At 44.4% G+C, this 16747-nt stretch overlaps 1 protein-coding gene across 4 annotated transcripts in view; it reads right to left on the reverse strand.

Annotated features, from left to right (window-relative positions):
• Positions 1-3823: 3823 nt before the first annotated feature.
• LOC119373998 (uncharacterized) overlaps positions 3824-16747 on the reverse strand; it is a 172254-nt gene continuing 159330 nt past the window's right edge. For all 4 annotated transcript variants that reach the window (XM_037644057.2, XM_037644054.2, XM_037644056.2 and 1 more), the window contains 5 exons: positions 10941-11083; positions 10015-10225; positions 8842-8987; positions 6965-7176; positions 3824-6088 (listed from right to left, as the gene is read on the reverse strand). In XM_037644057.2, the coding sequence (XP_037499985.1) occupies positions 6038-6088; positions 6965-7176; positions 8842-8987; positions 10015-10225; positions 10941-11083 (763 nt within the window). In that variant the 3' untranslated portion in view covers positions 3824-6037. The remainder of the gene's footprint in view (positions 6089-6964; positions 7177-8841; positions 8988-10014; positions 10226-10940; positions 11084-16747) is intronic.

The following is a 16747-nucleotide window of genomic DNA, read 5'->3' on the forward strand; positions in this document are numbered from 1 at the left end:
GGAGGTGATTTCGGCAACTGGCACGGCGTTGGAATCCTCGTAATCTCCTTCTTCTTCTTATACCTCTTCGATTTGATCATATTTCTGTTTTCTTCAGTTTCGGCTCCTGCGAAATCCTATCTCGAGGATCGGCTCGAAGAACTGTAGTACTTACACAAATGGAGTGGCTGTATAGCGTATCGAAATGCTGAACGTTGTCTTTCAGGTAGCGTCACTAGAGTTGTGCAGGGTGGCAAGGCAATGCTGGTAGCGTTATCATGCGACGCTTTGTTAAAGCACAATGCGATATATGCGCTAACTTCATTAAAGAGTATTACTCCGTTTGTAAACTTCTTAACGTTTGAGGAAACCGGGTTACCGGCGCCTTTGGCGGCACTGGCGGAGCTAGTAGTGACATCAGGGATGTTTCGCCCTACAAATTCCGCAAGTGTTCTCCCTACAAATTCCGCAATAAATGTTTTGTTCATTCATTCGTTCGTTCGTCAAAAGAAAGTCATAGGTGTAAGGTGTTAATGGTTATCTTACGGTGCCTTACTCCAACAGTTCAGTAAAGCGCTTAAATGAATGCATTAGCACATTTTTGTGGCTCTGGTTAGGCTATAACATCACTAGGTGTCGCTATAGCGTTGGCCTGCCCATCAGGTAACCTGTAATGCGCAGATGCAAGAAGCCCACGGACAAACTAAAATTCTTTATTTTTATCGTGGTTTTATTGAAGGATCCCTACTGAAACGCTGCGTATGTCATTCCAATATCTCCATATGCTTCCTTATGGAATCCACACTTTTCTATATCCTTCCGTAAGAATGTTACGTAAACATATGAAATTATTGGATTACATAAGAAATGTTCCGCATGCTACTCCGATAATCCCGTATGCTTCCTTATGGAATCCATATACGTTCCATAAGATTCCGTAAGAATATTACGTAAACATATGGAATTATCGGAATAACATATGTAACGTTTCAGTAGGAATGAAAAAAAAAGGAACTGAATATATAAAAAAATATTGTCAACCACTGCCTATTATATCTGTGTCCTCTACGGTTAACATCTGTGCCAAAAGATGGGGCAGTTTTGAAGGAACTTTTCGTTTGTCTGTGGACTCATTCTATCACCGTAGATTACAATGTAGCTAGAGAACTACACAGCAGTGACGACATTGCTAGTGACATCTGACGATGCAGAATCTAACCAGAAGCACGCAGCGTTAACACTGAAGTGGCTTGCGTGTTCTGCTTAACTGATTGGATAAAACATTGGCATTAAGATAACCGTTAACTTCAGGTACACTTTCATGGTTTCCCATCAGCAAGAGCACTGACAAGGCGCATTTTTAAACGGACAAAACGACGAGAGATGTCGCTACCGGCTTTGTTACTGCTGTTATTCGACTCCGGATAATCCGTAAACGGTAGGACGTTTACCGACAAGCTGAAACTTTCTAATCTTAGCAGTAATGAAATTGCAGTAATTAATTTACTTTTTGTTGAAATGTGCAATGTAATGAATTACTTTTGTTGGCTGGTAATTTATCAAAGTAATCAATTACTTCCAGCAAGTAGTTTCAAGAAAATCACTCTTTACTCCCCCAATAACCTATGAGAAAAATATGGTATAATTGCTCCCCTTATGGTATGAGAAATTCAGCACAAAAATAAAAGAAAAGTAATAGAGGCAAGTAATCTGAGTGCCAAAGCTCAAGCATATGAAGATGAAATGAGATGCTTGAGATTTCAATGTATATGTGCTGTAAATAAAGAGTACATGAGTTATGCATGAATGAGGGACTTTTGTTAAAGGAATTGCAACGTAATTTCATTACTTTTGAAATAGTCATGGAATGTTACAACTTTCGGCCAGCTGTATTTCCAATGTGATTACATTTTAGAGATTTCAGTAAAATAGCAATGTATCTTAATTCAATTGTCTTTTTTGGAGTAACTTTTCCGTCTGTCTCTAATGCTCCGTTTGATCTGGTGCGACGTACGTTAAAGATGAACACAAACTACACCGCGCCGTCCGCTCCGTGTGTCGAATCACCTCCTTGCGCACTTTCACTCATTCGTCCCTGGTTCCAGTGCTTTTTACCTTGTATCCCTCGGCGTCGGGCGGAAATCGCCTTTATTCATCATGCCTAACTGGGCCGTCTTGTTCTCGACGTCTGCATTTCGGTAGTTTCGTTTTACACTTTACACTCTTTTCGTTATCCTTTTCCCTTTTTTTCAAAACTCTGGAATTCATCCAACCGAAATCATTGTACGTGACAACACCGCGTGCAAACTCTAGAGAGGACCATAAATCGAGCTCACGACGTTTCACATTTGAATTGATGCCTTTTTGAGCTGCTTTCTTAAAATTTCCTGCATGTTCGTTTCTTTCTTCTTCTTTCATTTCTTTAGGATACGCGCCACGCCCAGTGCCGTTACCTTGAGCAGATTTGAGAGTCGTACTGCGCGCTTATGTTCGACGCCGTGCAGTTAAGCCAGAAAAAAAATGGATTTCGTTCGATGCCACTTCGGCTTGGAAAATAAAAACGGAACAGCGCTTCCTCCGGTTACATTGAATGAACGTACACTTGCAAAATGAGTACCATGCAGCATTCTATTCGTATATGCAAATTATGGCTGTTTTTATATTCAGCAATTTTTGTTGTCGCCGTCGGTGGCGCCATCGTCGGGATGTTCAGACAGACAGACAGACAGACAGACAGACAGACAGACAGATAGACAGATAGATAGATAGATAGATAGATAGATAGATAGATAGATAGATAGATAGATAGATAGATAGATAGATAGATAGATAGATAGACAGACAGACAGACAGACAGACAGACAGACAGACAGACAGACAGACAGACAGACAGACAGAGAGATAGACAGAGAGATAGATAGATAGATAGATAGATAGATAGACAGACAGACAAGACAGACAGACAGACAGACAGACAGACAGACAGACAGACAGACAGACAGACAGACAGACAGATAGATAGATAGATAGATAGATAGATAGATAGATAGATAGATAGATAGATAGATAGATAGATAGATAGATAGATAGATAGATAGATAGATAGATAGATAGATAGATAGATAGATAGATAGATAGATAGATAGATAGATAGATAGATAGATAGATAGATAGACAGACAGACAGACAGACAGACAGACAGACAGACAGACAGACAGACAGACAGACAGACAGACAGACAGACAGACAGACAGACAGACAGACAGACAGACAGATAGACAGATAGATAGATAGATAGATAGATAGATAGATAGATAGATAGATAGATAGATAGATAGATAGATAGATAGATAGATAGATAGATAGATAGATAGATAGATAGATAGATAGATAGATAGATAGATAGATAGATAGATAGATAGATAGATAGATAGATAGACAGATAGACAGACAGACAGACAGACAGACAGACAGACAGACAGACAGACAGACAGACAGACAGACAGACAGACAGACAGACAGACAGACAGACAGATAGATAGATAGATAGATAGATAGATAGATAGATAGATAGATAGATAGATAGATAGATAGATAGATAGATAGATAGATAGATAGATAGATAGATAGATAGATAGATAGATAGATAGATAGATAGACAGATAGATAGATAGATAGATAGATAGATAGATAGATAGATAGATAGATAGATAGATAGATAGATAGATAGCACGTAAGTCCATAAATAGCAAGGGTATATATCAAAAAGCCTAACGGCTAGAGTGGAATTCAGTACGTTGAAGATATAACAAAATTACGATCAAATAAACACAGCAGAGACAACTTCTTCACAGAATAGATTTATTGTACACATCCAGCACATGTACATTTCTCTCTCAAGAAAAAGACACGTGATGGCATGCACTCTTCTTTGCTCTCTGATAACTTTGATAACATTTTTCGTATGTACAGTCACAACTCACAGATACACGCACACTTCATTCGTCCTCAAGGCTGGAAAGAACAGATCTCCACGTATGCACAACGGGCTGAGTCAATATGGCTCGCCACTTAACAAAACTAAAACAAAAAATAGACTAATAAGGAAACATCCTCTGTTCGTAAGCGGAAGAAGAACAATGCAAAAAACTAAGTGAAAAGCAGACACACATTCAACACGCGGAATGTCAAACAGGTCACAGCACACGAACTCAACGTAGTCCTACACACATTCCGTATGGCATTACAACGAGAGCCCAAGCTTGGCTTGGCTTGGCTTGTTCGCAAAATAAAACTAAACTGGTAGTCACGAAGGAACAAGGGACACATCTTCGTATAATATTTTAACACTCGTTTCATTTAAGCAGTGTTAGAAGTACTCAAAAGATACGAAAAGTAAATGGCAGCCAAAAGGACGATAAATTCCTTTTCACATTTACATGAAACGTTAGGCGTCTGATAAGACAGACATGTCTTGTCGATGCGGTCGCAATGATGGATGGAAGAGTCACACACGCTTCTTGTGAAGTAGCTTGCAATTGGCAGTGTACAAAATTCACCGGTGTCTGATATGTAAGCCTCGGTAGGGCTTCATTCTGGATCTTAAAAACAGAACACACGAGTTGGGCAGGGCTTATTCTATTTGTCGATTAAGCTAAACTGTAGCGTGCAGTAAAATAAGAGGTGCCTATTCGTGAGCCTTTTCCGTAACGCTGAGGCCTGCAGAAACAAGGTACACTTAAGCAGATGCAAGAATGATCTTTCACTTGCTATTCATGGAAGAACACCGGCACTACATGCTAGTTCATAAAAAAAAAAAAAAGTTTAGGATGGGAGGTCTTTATGTACAAAAGTATTTTGAAAAGTTCTCAGATATCGCAGCTCTTACAAAATTGACATTTACTGCGTCAAAACCAAGACCATTGATTGGTCGTTGCCGCTTACAGAAGTGTATGAAAGCTGTAGTAAAGCATCACGTACAACATGCACGTGTTCACAATCGCCACACAGCAAAACTTGCTTCGTCGTGGCAAACTTCGTTTCGTCTGGAAGGCCGGCTTAAAGCAATCGGGTTAGTGCCTACAGCAAGCGCCTGCGAGCCACGTGGCAGTGACGTCACTGGTCACATTGCGCGGAACGCCGGCGTAAAAAAACGACTAAGAAAGACGTTGTGCGCTTACACAATTGCCGTCTAACAGTGTTCGTTGTCTTAAGCAGGCAACAGTCAGGTTTAACACTTCGGCATGCACATTTTGTACGCACTGGTTGAGAGAAAGTCACAGATATTTGTTGAAAGAAGGCAAACATTTGGAAATATTGTCTCAAAGGGGGAAAAAACATCCCTTAACACCTATGACTAAACAAAAAATCGTTCGATACACTCTTAAAAAACCTACAACACACCCTAAATGGGATTCTTAATGAATCTCGTAAAACAGGCACTCAGTTGGCGTGGTTTTACGGTGCAAATCTGTAACACAATTGTTGTCAAAAACTAGTCTGAATATATCTGGCGCCAGTTGACATCATATGTCACGTATCATGACACGTCATTTATTTATGACGCATATCGTGTCAGGTCGGTGCTACGTTTTCGACACATGAAACATGACACATTACGACACGTCACTTTCGTTCACAGATTGTGGCTTATGTGACTTGCACAACGCATATCAAGAAGCGTGTCACTTTCATGACGCATATCATGACCGATGTCACTTTCATGACACATATCAAGTTAGCTGGTTTCAGTTCACGCACACGGGCTTCGCGCAATGTTGTCCAAACAACTGCCAAGGACTACATCTCTTGTTGTCCTAACTACATAAAAAAAGAAAGACTCCAGCTGCAACATGGGTCAGCCCTTTTCGTTAGTTGTGTGCTTCATTTATGCGAAAAGGCGAGAATACTCGTGGCGTCATTCTCGCTGTCATCGTATGTACAATCATGTGTCAGGGGGGAGAGGGAAATTATGAACATTATAGTAAATATTTATATATGTACTAGTGCTATATTACAATAACGCTCAGCGTAAAAGACTATGTTTCTAGTTGCGCAATCATGCTTGCACGTTTCCGTTCTTCTCTTCGGGCTTTTCGCCGTCGTAAGTCTGCAAGAAAAGAACGAGATTCGAAACGTTCACTGCATTGTCTTCTTGTGTGTTCAGATTTGCACAATTTAATCATATACTGTTTAAAGCACTGTAGAGACATTACGTCAAACATGTTTTGGCCGCAAACAGCGCGTTTGCGGCCGCACACTGACCCACTACGTCATGGACGCAATGTTTACTTTGGAAAACGGGCGTGCTGAAAAGGTGGTGCTGTCTAAGAAACAGAAAGAAAAGGAAGGCATTCTTGCAAAGTGAACAGTAACTGCATTTTACCTACGACTTCCCGCAACTGTTTGAAGGAAAGAAGTGTTAATTTTAAGGGCTCGCTTTTCTTTGTTATACACAATATTAATGAGCCCTAATAGACATAATGTACATTTAAACGTGGGAGCATCAGTAAGCGCCGCCAGTACTGTCTACTGGCGGCGCTGACTGACGCTCCCACGTTTGAATGTACATATATACCCTATAAAGTGGACGGGGGAGTGGCCGTCGCGGTAGCTCAGTTGGTAGAGCATCGGACGCGTTATTCGAAGGTCGCAGGTTCGCTCCCTGCCCGCGGCAAGCTATCTTTTCGTCCACTCTTCTTTCTTCACATTTACCTTGCATTTACTACTAATAACATCCTCTATACTTTCCTTGGCATTATTGTCTGTTAGGGCTCACAACTGTTTGAGTCTCATGATAAATAAAGCAGCAATTATTTCAGAAAGGCAAATGAGAAAATTATGAGTAAGCTTAAGCAGTATTGTGTGGCGCGGTAGTAGGTATGCACTTCGGTTCTGTAGCTCCCACAGTGATGTCAAGAAAAGTTGTCACCGAGTATAGGACGACATTAGGTAAGATATCGAGCGTGTCACGCCTCCTGCTCACCTTGTAGGTCGGGTTGTCGTACGCAGACTCGGACGGGTTCCTGGTGATGGGCGCCTTGGCCGTCGACTGCCTCCGAAGGAGCAGCACGAGCACCACGGCGAAGGCGAGTCCGGCCACGGCGGCCACTATGGCGACCACGATGAGGGCAATGTAGTACGCCTCGGCCGTGCTGTTGTCCTGGCGCACGCTGTGCAGGGCCACGGCTTTGCTGTCTGTTGGCGTACAAAGAAAGCGAAGGTGTCATAATTCATTGCACAATATGACTCCAACGCGAGAACGATTGCCCGTGCGCAGTTTTGTCCACTGTTCTAGAGAACACCCTATCAATAGGTTAACGAAAGAAGGGGAGCTTTAAGGGCTCGTTTTTCTTTGTTAGACGCAACATTAATGAGAGCTAACAGGCAACTAAGCCCAAGAAAGTATAGGAGATGTTATTTGTAGTGATTGTGATATAAATGTGAAGAAATGCAGGTAGTATGTGAGGGATTATTTGTCAGCTGTCAGCTCGCAAAAAGGTCACGTGCTACGTGAAGCTAGCAGGCAGAAAAAGTGTTCCACACTCGCCGTCTAGTAGCGGCGTCTACTAGCGGCGCTTACTAACACTCCCAGGTTTAAACGCACAGATATATCCGATAAGGTGGAAGGAAAGACGGCCGCCGCCGTAGCTAATTGGTAGAGCATCGGACGCGTTAATCGAAGGTTGCAGGTTCGGTCCCTGCCAGCGGCAAGTTATCTTTCCATCCGCTTTAATTTCTTCACATTTATATCACAATTAACATCCCCTATACTTTCCTTGGCTTGATTTTCATTAATCAATAAGTTAGTATAATGAACATTTCTATGCTAGTCTTGAAAGAATGGCTCCATGCTGCTCTTCTAGCGCATTGTCATGCATAACCTAGCGCTCTTCTTTGCGGCTTGAAGTTGCTTGCGGCTTGAAGTTGCACCTTGCACATCACGCAGATTACATAATCACCAAAGTTTGACTCGCGTGTATGGAAGCACTAACGCGTTCAATTGGTCGGCGCTTCCTCGTGCCATTCGGTTGTGGGATTCCCTTCCTTATTTCATTCTCTCCGACCTCTCTGCCTTCAAATTAATTCTCTCTCTTTCTATGTCGCATTCTCTCTGAAAAAAATCCAGATACATTTCGCCAACCCATCATTTTGCATTCCACTGAGTAACCTCGATAAAAAGCATATCGCCTTTTTTCTTCTCAATATGCGTGTTTTCTTAGCTCTCTTGTTTATGAGTTCGTTATTTCTTTTTACTCATACTTGTATTCTTATGTGTTTGGCTTTGCACTACCTGCTCCAGTACGAAATATATCTTGATGTTTTGTCTAATTGGTACACCACCACTCCAATATATTTCAATGTAATATTCTCGTTTACGTGTTCATTGATATTTTTATTCTCGCATTTTTCTTGTATAGTACCTTGAACTACCTCTGTTGTTATTGCTGTAATAATTATGTTGTTTCTACAATTACTGTTATCTAATCTTCTAATATATTCGTGAAGTTATGTGCATTATATTACGTATACATTATGCGTAATAACTTCTCATCGTGATGCCCCCTTACCCCATGCCTGTTACAAGGCCTCTAAGGACTTTTCAATTAAATAAGTAAATTGTGCTAGCGTATGATTAAAATGTTTAGACAAGTGAAAATACTGCAGAAGAAACATTGTTGCATCTATGAAAACGCCGCAGTACATATACAGCATACGTGTGGTCACGTGGGACGAAGCCCAGCCTTCTGAACCACCAGCATATTCTATTCACTAGAACTTAAAAGCCTGTGAACACAAGCCTGTGCCTGTGAACACAAGTCTGTTCGTTCTATTGCAACATTATTGCGCCATAGGTCTGACCTTCGATCTCGTTCGACTCGGTCGTCGTGCTCGTAGTGGTCGTGGTGGTCGTCGTGGGCGGGGGACCCGGCTTGGTGTGGAAGTCGAGGATGTTGGACGTCGTAGTCTTGCCGTTGGTGAGGTACGCATCCACCCACACCTTGTACCTGGATGGATATATGGATGTTAGGAGCGTAGCCGTTGAATAGGGAGTACGGCTAGTGCCATCAGGTTATTTGTTAGCCCTTTCTATCCCCTGCAGTTTTGTACTAACAAGTTGTCAATTACGACCTTCCAGCTCCTTCGAATTCGCACTGTTACTGTAAAATTTGTCCCATTCCGAGCGTTTGAATCGCGTGACCGTGCCACCGTGTGAGCAGACTTTTACACCATGGAAGTCCTCCTTCCGCTGAGCAAGCAACCTTCGTCAATCCATCAGTCAATCAAGTTTATTTCCAACTTGAAAGCTGTGGGTCAGATAAACTTCACTGATGCCAATCAATACCTTACATCATTCTGGAGACAAATGTCGGAGTGCACTGGAAATCAGAAGGATCGCTTTAACCTCTTAATTAGCCGTTGTTCTCTGTCGAGAGTTTTGATAACACATGAGAGGAATCACTATTGTCATTGCCCCGCAGTTAAGGGCGAGACTGCGCACCTCCTGCAAAATCCTGACAAGTTCAGATTTTTTTAACCTACAATGACTTTGTCACGCTTTTCAGTTATAATTCTATATGCGATATCACAGAAAACCGCTTTTAAAACTCTTCTTGAAAACAATATCTCAGAATGATATCCTATCTAGTATTTCTTTGTCTGGAAATTACGAGGTAGTGCCAACTTCGTTGTGGCGAGTTAACTGGTCATAACCAGATAAGGCGTTATTGTGGGCAAGTTGGCTGGAAAATATACAAAATATTGAAGGAGAAAGGAGTCTTTGACAGATGTGATTGATTGATTGATTGATTGATTGATTGATTGATTGATTGATTGATTGATTGATTGATTGATTGATTGTTACACTGATTGATTGCTTTAGTGATTGATTCACTGATTGACTGGTTGGTTGATTGACTGGTTGTATTGATTGATTGATTGATTGATTGATTGATTGATTGATTGATTGATTGATTGATTGATTGATTGATTGATTGATTGATTGATTGACGTTGACGTGCAGCAGGCTCTCACCTCGTCCCGGGCTTGAGGTCTTCCAGCAAGATCTTGGGCTCCTTGAGGATCATGAATCGCTGCACGTGCTCGGCGGCCGCCTCGCTCTTGTACATGACGTTGAAGACGTGCACGTACTTGGTGATGGGATCCGGTATGCCGTCCAGCACGAGCGAGGCAGAGTACTGCTCCGTCCTCTTCACGTTCACGATCAGCTCGAACTGGTACTCGTCTGTGCCAAAGGAAGGAAGGTACAGTTCAGTTACAGTGCTCTAAAAAACATTGGCACCGATCTCGATGACGTACTGACCACAAAAAAAATGTTCAGCAGTACGTTATACTCAGTACATTAGTACGGCAGTGCGTTATACTCGGTACATTACTACGTAATATTCAGCTCGGCAGTACGTTAATGTGAAAACTTCTGAGGGGCGAGGGGTTGAACCTACTAAAACAACGCCCTGGCCACGAGAATGTGATCCGCATAACAGAGTATTTAAGCTCCGGCGTCGGAACGCCATGGTGCGTGACCTTTACAGCGAGAAGACCTGTACAACGAGGTATTTTTGTCATATTGACGTTCGACGTGCAGTTTTATGCGTTTATGCACATAGATTTGTGCAATTAGACGACGCAGATGAGTTTTAAGGCATAAAAAGAACAACTGCCAGTAGTTAACAATACTGGCTAGCATTTTTCTATCCCCTTTTCTTCTCATCCCAGAGAAATAATCCCGGAGGGGGGAGTATGGAAAAAATGTTAGCTAGTACGTTACGTTGCCATATGAAAAAAAGAAGGCCTTTCCTGTATCTAATATATGGTTGCTTCTGAAGGCGGTTTAACATTACGATGTGCGGTCCGGGCCGCTAGTGAAAGGACCATGGGCCACGTGTTTGAGACGCCTGACTTAAGGAGACAGAGGCAGCAAAGAGTGAACAAGTCCTCACCTTTCGGCATGGGGGCGGTCCTCATTTCGACGTGCTGCGCTGACTCGATGCGCGTCGGCAGGCCCTCAGGCACGGCAAACTGCATATCGATTAGGTACGATGCGCTGGGCTCCAAGTCTTGCAGAAGGTACGACGTCCGGTCCCTGCGAGGAGTGAGTATGTACCGCGTTTACTCGCGTACAGTTCTTTCATGAACAAACAATGGCCCCCGGTGCTTCAAGTACGGGAAAAGAAAGAAAAACTAAACTCCGCGGCCTAGAGACCCCTCCAAAGCCGCGTCTGACTCGAAGTAGACAGAACCCTATGAATATCGAGTTTCAGCGACCGATTTCAGGCCGCTTGTTTCCATTGTACGCGCAATATTCGACGCAGATAGGTTTTGATGAAAGTAGAAAACTTCATTGGTAGCGCAAACTACATATAACCTTAGTATTGAGAGAACTCGACGAAACTTCGAACGCGAACTGCAGTCATTACGCTAGTCACCCAGACCACACTTCTGACTTGATTGAAACACCGTAAGGTGACCGGTTCTTTCAGGTTTTCACGAACACAGGAAGGCGAGATCACATTATCATGAACCTGAATGAAAGGCGTCGGAACTGTGACAGCTTGAAATGACCTTGTCCTACGTTAGCTCCTCGAACAGACTGTATACATAAAAAGCAGCTGCAGACAGGAGTTGATTGGCCTGTTCTACGTTTGCATAGTTCTGCCTTTATGAAGGTTTACCCACTTCTGATTGATTGATTGATTGATTGATTGATTGATTGATTGATTGATTGATTGATTGATTGATTGATTGATTGATTGATTGATTGATTGATTGATTGATTGCCATCACACACGCCATAGTGGCAGACTCTAGAAAAAAAATCTGCCAGTTCCACACCATGAAAACCGTCGAAGAGCGAAGCTGTAAGCGAGCGAGTGTGTGATTGGCTAGCGAGATCACGTGGTGCCGTAAATACGCCGCCAGTTTCGAAATGCCAGCGCCTACACCTGATTGGTCAAAGCGAGATCACGTGACCTGCCGACTCCAGCAATGGCGTTAGGAAACTTATCAAGTGCAGCTCTCTAGCAACCAAGTGCTATTCCACTTTAGTTGATTGAATAATTGACTGAGTGGGACTAACAGGCTAAAGAAACACTACTGACTAAACACTACTGCCAAGACTTGAACCCCGACTCCGAAGGAGCAAGAGTACCGCGGCACGTGAACTAATCAAGGCCTATTTTATCAATGAGAAACGAGGTGTCTGTACCAGAGATACGTCTGTCACCCTGCGTAGAGCAGAAGCACAATATTTTGAGGGCATGATTTATTAAACATGCGGTTGTACCTGATCATTCTGCGCAAACGTAACTGCGTACCCGGCTGCACTGTATAAAAAGGAGCCTTTCTTCAAATAAACCCAGTTGCCAGTTGGCACGCTTTCCTGCAACATCTTGCCTTTTTTTCGCCTTGCGTTAGGTTATTACGTTTTGCACAGTATCAACCAACTAGCCGAACAACAAGTTTTATTAAGCCCCGACCAATGCAACTCCCAAAGTTTGCTCACTACCACAGGGCGGGAAATCTCTGAGGCTTACACACGCGTGCGTACGGTAGGCGTGCCGGCTGCTCTAGGTCACTGAATATGGAAGAGGAGCAGCCTGGGGGCAATCGGGCTGTAAATGAGATAGCCGGGGTCAATAGCTCATCGGCCGAGAAGCGATACCCCGGAGGTGTTTGTCGCTCGGCCAGCGGGACGCAATAAGCCCGATGAACATTTACTCTGTTAGCCGGACAGTTCGAGAGTACTGTATCGATTCCTGCGTCCTGTTGAGGTTTATTGGGAAGGACGCCGATGAAAACACGCGTCACTCAATACCGGCGGAAATGCCGTTCGGGACTCTCGCGTTCTTTTTTTTTACCCTAAGTTTAATTTTGCGAACGTGATAAATTAGATGCGTTCTCCAAAGATCTCGGTCACTGGGATAGTTTGCCGCAACGGGTTGGCACAAAATGTGAAACTCACTCAGACTCTCTCAAGAACTATATGTCTTGCTCTTAGGGTTCACTCGGACTCATACTCACCAAAATTTTCTTCAACCGGGTTCACTTCTCAAGCTCATCAAAATATTACCCACCCGGACTCACTCAGACTCACGGCTTGCTCCGAGTCTGAGTGAGTGGACTCATGACCGAGTTGGCCGACCTATGAATGTGGTACTGGTATTTCACGTTTCTGATGTCTTATGAGTACATTATGGAAGTCATAATGGCTTGAGCAGGGTGGTTTGCGGGACTGACAAACCAGTGCACTGACCGCACACCGCCTCAGTACGAGTGACTGCTACTTAAATGACTGGAAACCCCAAGACACCGTGAAAAATTTCGGTAGTCTGGCAACGTCCCGCCTATCTCCCCAGAGGACCTGGGCTTCCATATTTCACAATAAAGGACTGTCCATCCATCTTTCAGCCCAACATAGCCTATCAGTGGATACCGGGCCATTGCGGTATCTACGGTGATGACCGTGCAGATGAAACCGCCCGATATGCTCATGATGCTCTTCATTGTGCAGCTATACCGCTATGAAGAACGGACGACGCTACAAGGCTTCGTTCACTTGCACGTGAACTGACACTCACACAGTGGAAGTCGAGGGAATTTACCAACGCACGTCTTCACAACTTGGACCCGAATATGCAGCTCCGTCCTCCGTCGGGAATAACTTGAGCTGAGGAGACGCTCGTGTGTCACCTGTGGCTCGGGGTGGCCTTCACGAATGCTTACTCATTTCGAATCGGAATGGCTAGCAGCCAGACATGCGACAACTGTAGTTGCGAGGAGACAATCGCCCATTTTCTCCGCGAGTGTCCTCGCTTCAGTGCGCCTATAAAAGAACTTCGAAAGTGTTAGATAGACTTGAAAATCGCCCATTGTCGGAGGAAAAGGTCTTACGACATTAGCCGAAACTGTCCTTGATACGGAAAGCTTTGAGAGCATTGTTGCGCTTCTTGCGCAAACTAGTCTCAGAGACAGGCTTTAAGCAGTGTCGTTTATCGTATTATTGTTCCTTTTTTTCTCCTTTATTGGTGACATCTCTTTTCTATCATCTTTTATTCCCTTTACCCCTTTCCCCAGCACAGGGTACCCAGCCGGTCTGAGAATTGGCTAGGCTCCCTGTCCTTCCGTTTTTTTTTTCCTCCTGCTTTCCATCCATCCTTGAGGAAAGAAATAAACACGACTAGTTCGTCTTTGATTGAAGTTTTTTCTTTCTTCTTTTTTTCAGTGGCAACTCCACCGAGAGACACTCTTGTTTCTCTTCCAGGCACTTCCGGTTGAGCACTTACTTCCGTTTTTTTAAGAATGTTCATAATGAGTGAGTGAGTGAGTGAGTGAGTGAGTGAGTGAGTGAGTGAGTGAGTGAGTGAGTGAGTGAGTGAGTGAGTGAGTGAGTGAGTGAGTGAGTGAGTGAGTGAGTGAGTGAGTGAGTGAGTGAGTGAGTGAGTGAGTGAGTGAGTGAGTGAGTGAGTGAGTGAGTGAGTGGTGAGTGAAGTGAGTGAGTGAGTGAGTGAGTGAGTGAGTGAGTGAGTGAGTGAGTGAGTGAGCGAGTGTGCGTTGAAACAACTGGCCAATTCTTTTTGTATTTCGTTGTACCTGCGTCTTTGCATTTCTTTCATCGACGCGATGGAGCCTTAGAGCTGCAGGCTTTAACTTCAGGTTCAAGCCGGCAGCGTTTTATGTTAAAAGGCCTACGCTACTTATGAGTAGCGTTCCGATGCTGAACTAGAGCGGCCGCTGTAAGTGAAAACTTGAAGCCCGCTTCGATAACAACAGCAGATAATCAGAGAAACTATGGGGAATCCCGAGATTAACTTTAGCCTGATTACGGAGCATGTGATGGCTCCAATGACAGTTGAATGCGCTGGGCTATCCAGCTTATTCTTCTCCCATAGTAAACAATATCAGAGGGTCCCTTATTCCTTCGCCTAAGACGGCTGAAAGGTAAAAACCATCTTCGTTTTTAAATGCTAAGCATTTCTTAGCGAACCAGAGGCGCTTTGACCGTTTCTATCCATCTAGACGCTTTAGTCTGGGCGCTCTCGTGGTCGTCTCCTTAACTTGGTATATCCCAAAGTTGGCGCAGGTGGACAGGAGTTTATGACGAACACAGTACACAGGTAATGACATGAATAATGTGACTTGTCTGTTGCGTACTGCATGAAACCCTTTCCACCTGTCACGTGTAGCACATACCCGCTTTTGGTATGCCCATGGTATGCGGGTATGTGCCACAGGTGACTCACAGTCTAATCAAACTAGGCACAGCGACAATAGAAATCGTTAAGAAGCAAGAGTCTCAGAAAATCCGTTGACGGCGTCGAGGGCCCGTTGTCGGTGAGCGAAAAAGTCCTGACTTCAGCGAAAACATTAAAAACTTCACCGACGATTACGATGCTGCCTAATGCGAATTCTGACCGCAGCTGTTTAGGTGTTTTGATTTTGCAATAAGTTGAGGCGCGACTGCCTCGCTAACCAGGAGACCGCGGAAGGCAGAACGTGGGCGTGTACCACAACAGGCGCCGCAGACAGGCCTCCGTTCATGCAGCGCTTTATTTTCATATATGGTATCGGTGGGCGCCCTCGCCGCATACCTTAGTGATGACGTCATCGGCGACCACACGACGGCGCGCACTACTGTGACCGCCGTGGAACCTGTCGTCTCGCCACTGTCGTTCCCTCCTCCTCGCGCTCTCCTCGCTATCGCCGTCTTTCATCCCCCGCTGCGCGCTACACGTTCGCTCTCTTTCATCCTCGTTCGCTTTGCCGGTTACGACGACGCCGACGCCACTCAACGCAGGAACGGGAGCCTATGAGCTGCACTCTAAAGCTTGTTTTATTATGGGCGAACTTGCGCTTGGAAAACTAGACGCGAAATCTAAGAGTCCGCTAGAGCGTTCCACACAAAAAGCGTCCCTTCGACCAACGTACGTCGTCTTCTCCCAAGCCTTTCAGGTCAACCCACTTTCTTGTGCCCGTGCGCGAAAGGCATGCGTTGCACTGTTACAAGAAGCGCGAGCAGGCACCAGGCATTGCAGACGCTTACACAGCGGCTCGTTAGCTCACATGTTGGAAAACTCCTTGGGGCAGTCTCTCTTTCGCTCTCTTTCGTCCTCGTTCGCTCTATCGGTTACGCCGACGGCGGCGCCGCCTCAACGCAGGAACGGGCGCCTAAATGCTGCGCTCTAAAATTACAGTTCGAGCGAGATTGGAACCCAGGCATTCTGCATTGCAGTCAAGTATTCCACCACAGAGCCACGCCTGTGCGTCAAACTGCTCAGGAAAAAGACCCCATACAAGCGTCATATCGGAGCAGTGCCAATCGTGGTGGCAGTGTTGGCTATGCGCATTTAAAAAAAATGCAATAAATAATGACTGCGCAAGGTACACTCAAGCTTTGCTCGCATATACGCCGACAACCGCTACATGGGATATGCGCACCATCGCACCGTAGCGTGTACTTCATTGCGATAAAACTGGCATCTCTATTCTAACGCGAGTGGCGACGCGTTACGTAGGAGCTTGAGCTATCTTTTACACACCGATGCACTCTTCGTGTCTGACGAACCCACGATAAGCGCACAACTACTATATTGAGACAAAGGCGTCGATCCACTTCGTAGCGTTTGCCTACTAGCTACAAATCTGGTATAGGTTTGCTGGCTGCTTCGCATGAATCCGACTACCACAATGCATGAGATCCGGCGCAATTTCTTTGTCTATGTCAATGTACTGATTCCCCCCCCCCCCTCCC

This window comes from Rhipicephalus sanguineus, chromosome 11 (genome assembly GCF_013339695.2).
Source record: "Rhipicephalus sanguineus isolate Rsan-2018 chromosome 11, BIME_Rsan_1.4, whole genome shotgun sequence".
In the NCBI taxonomy this organism is placed as follows: Eukaryota; Metazoa; Arthropoda; class Arachnida; order Ixodida; family Ixodidae; genus Rhipicephalus; species Rhipicephalus sanguineus.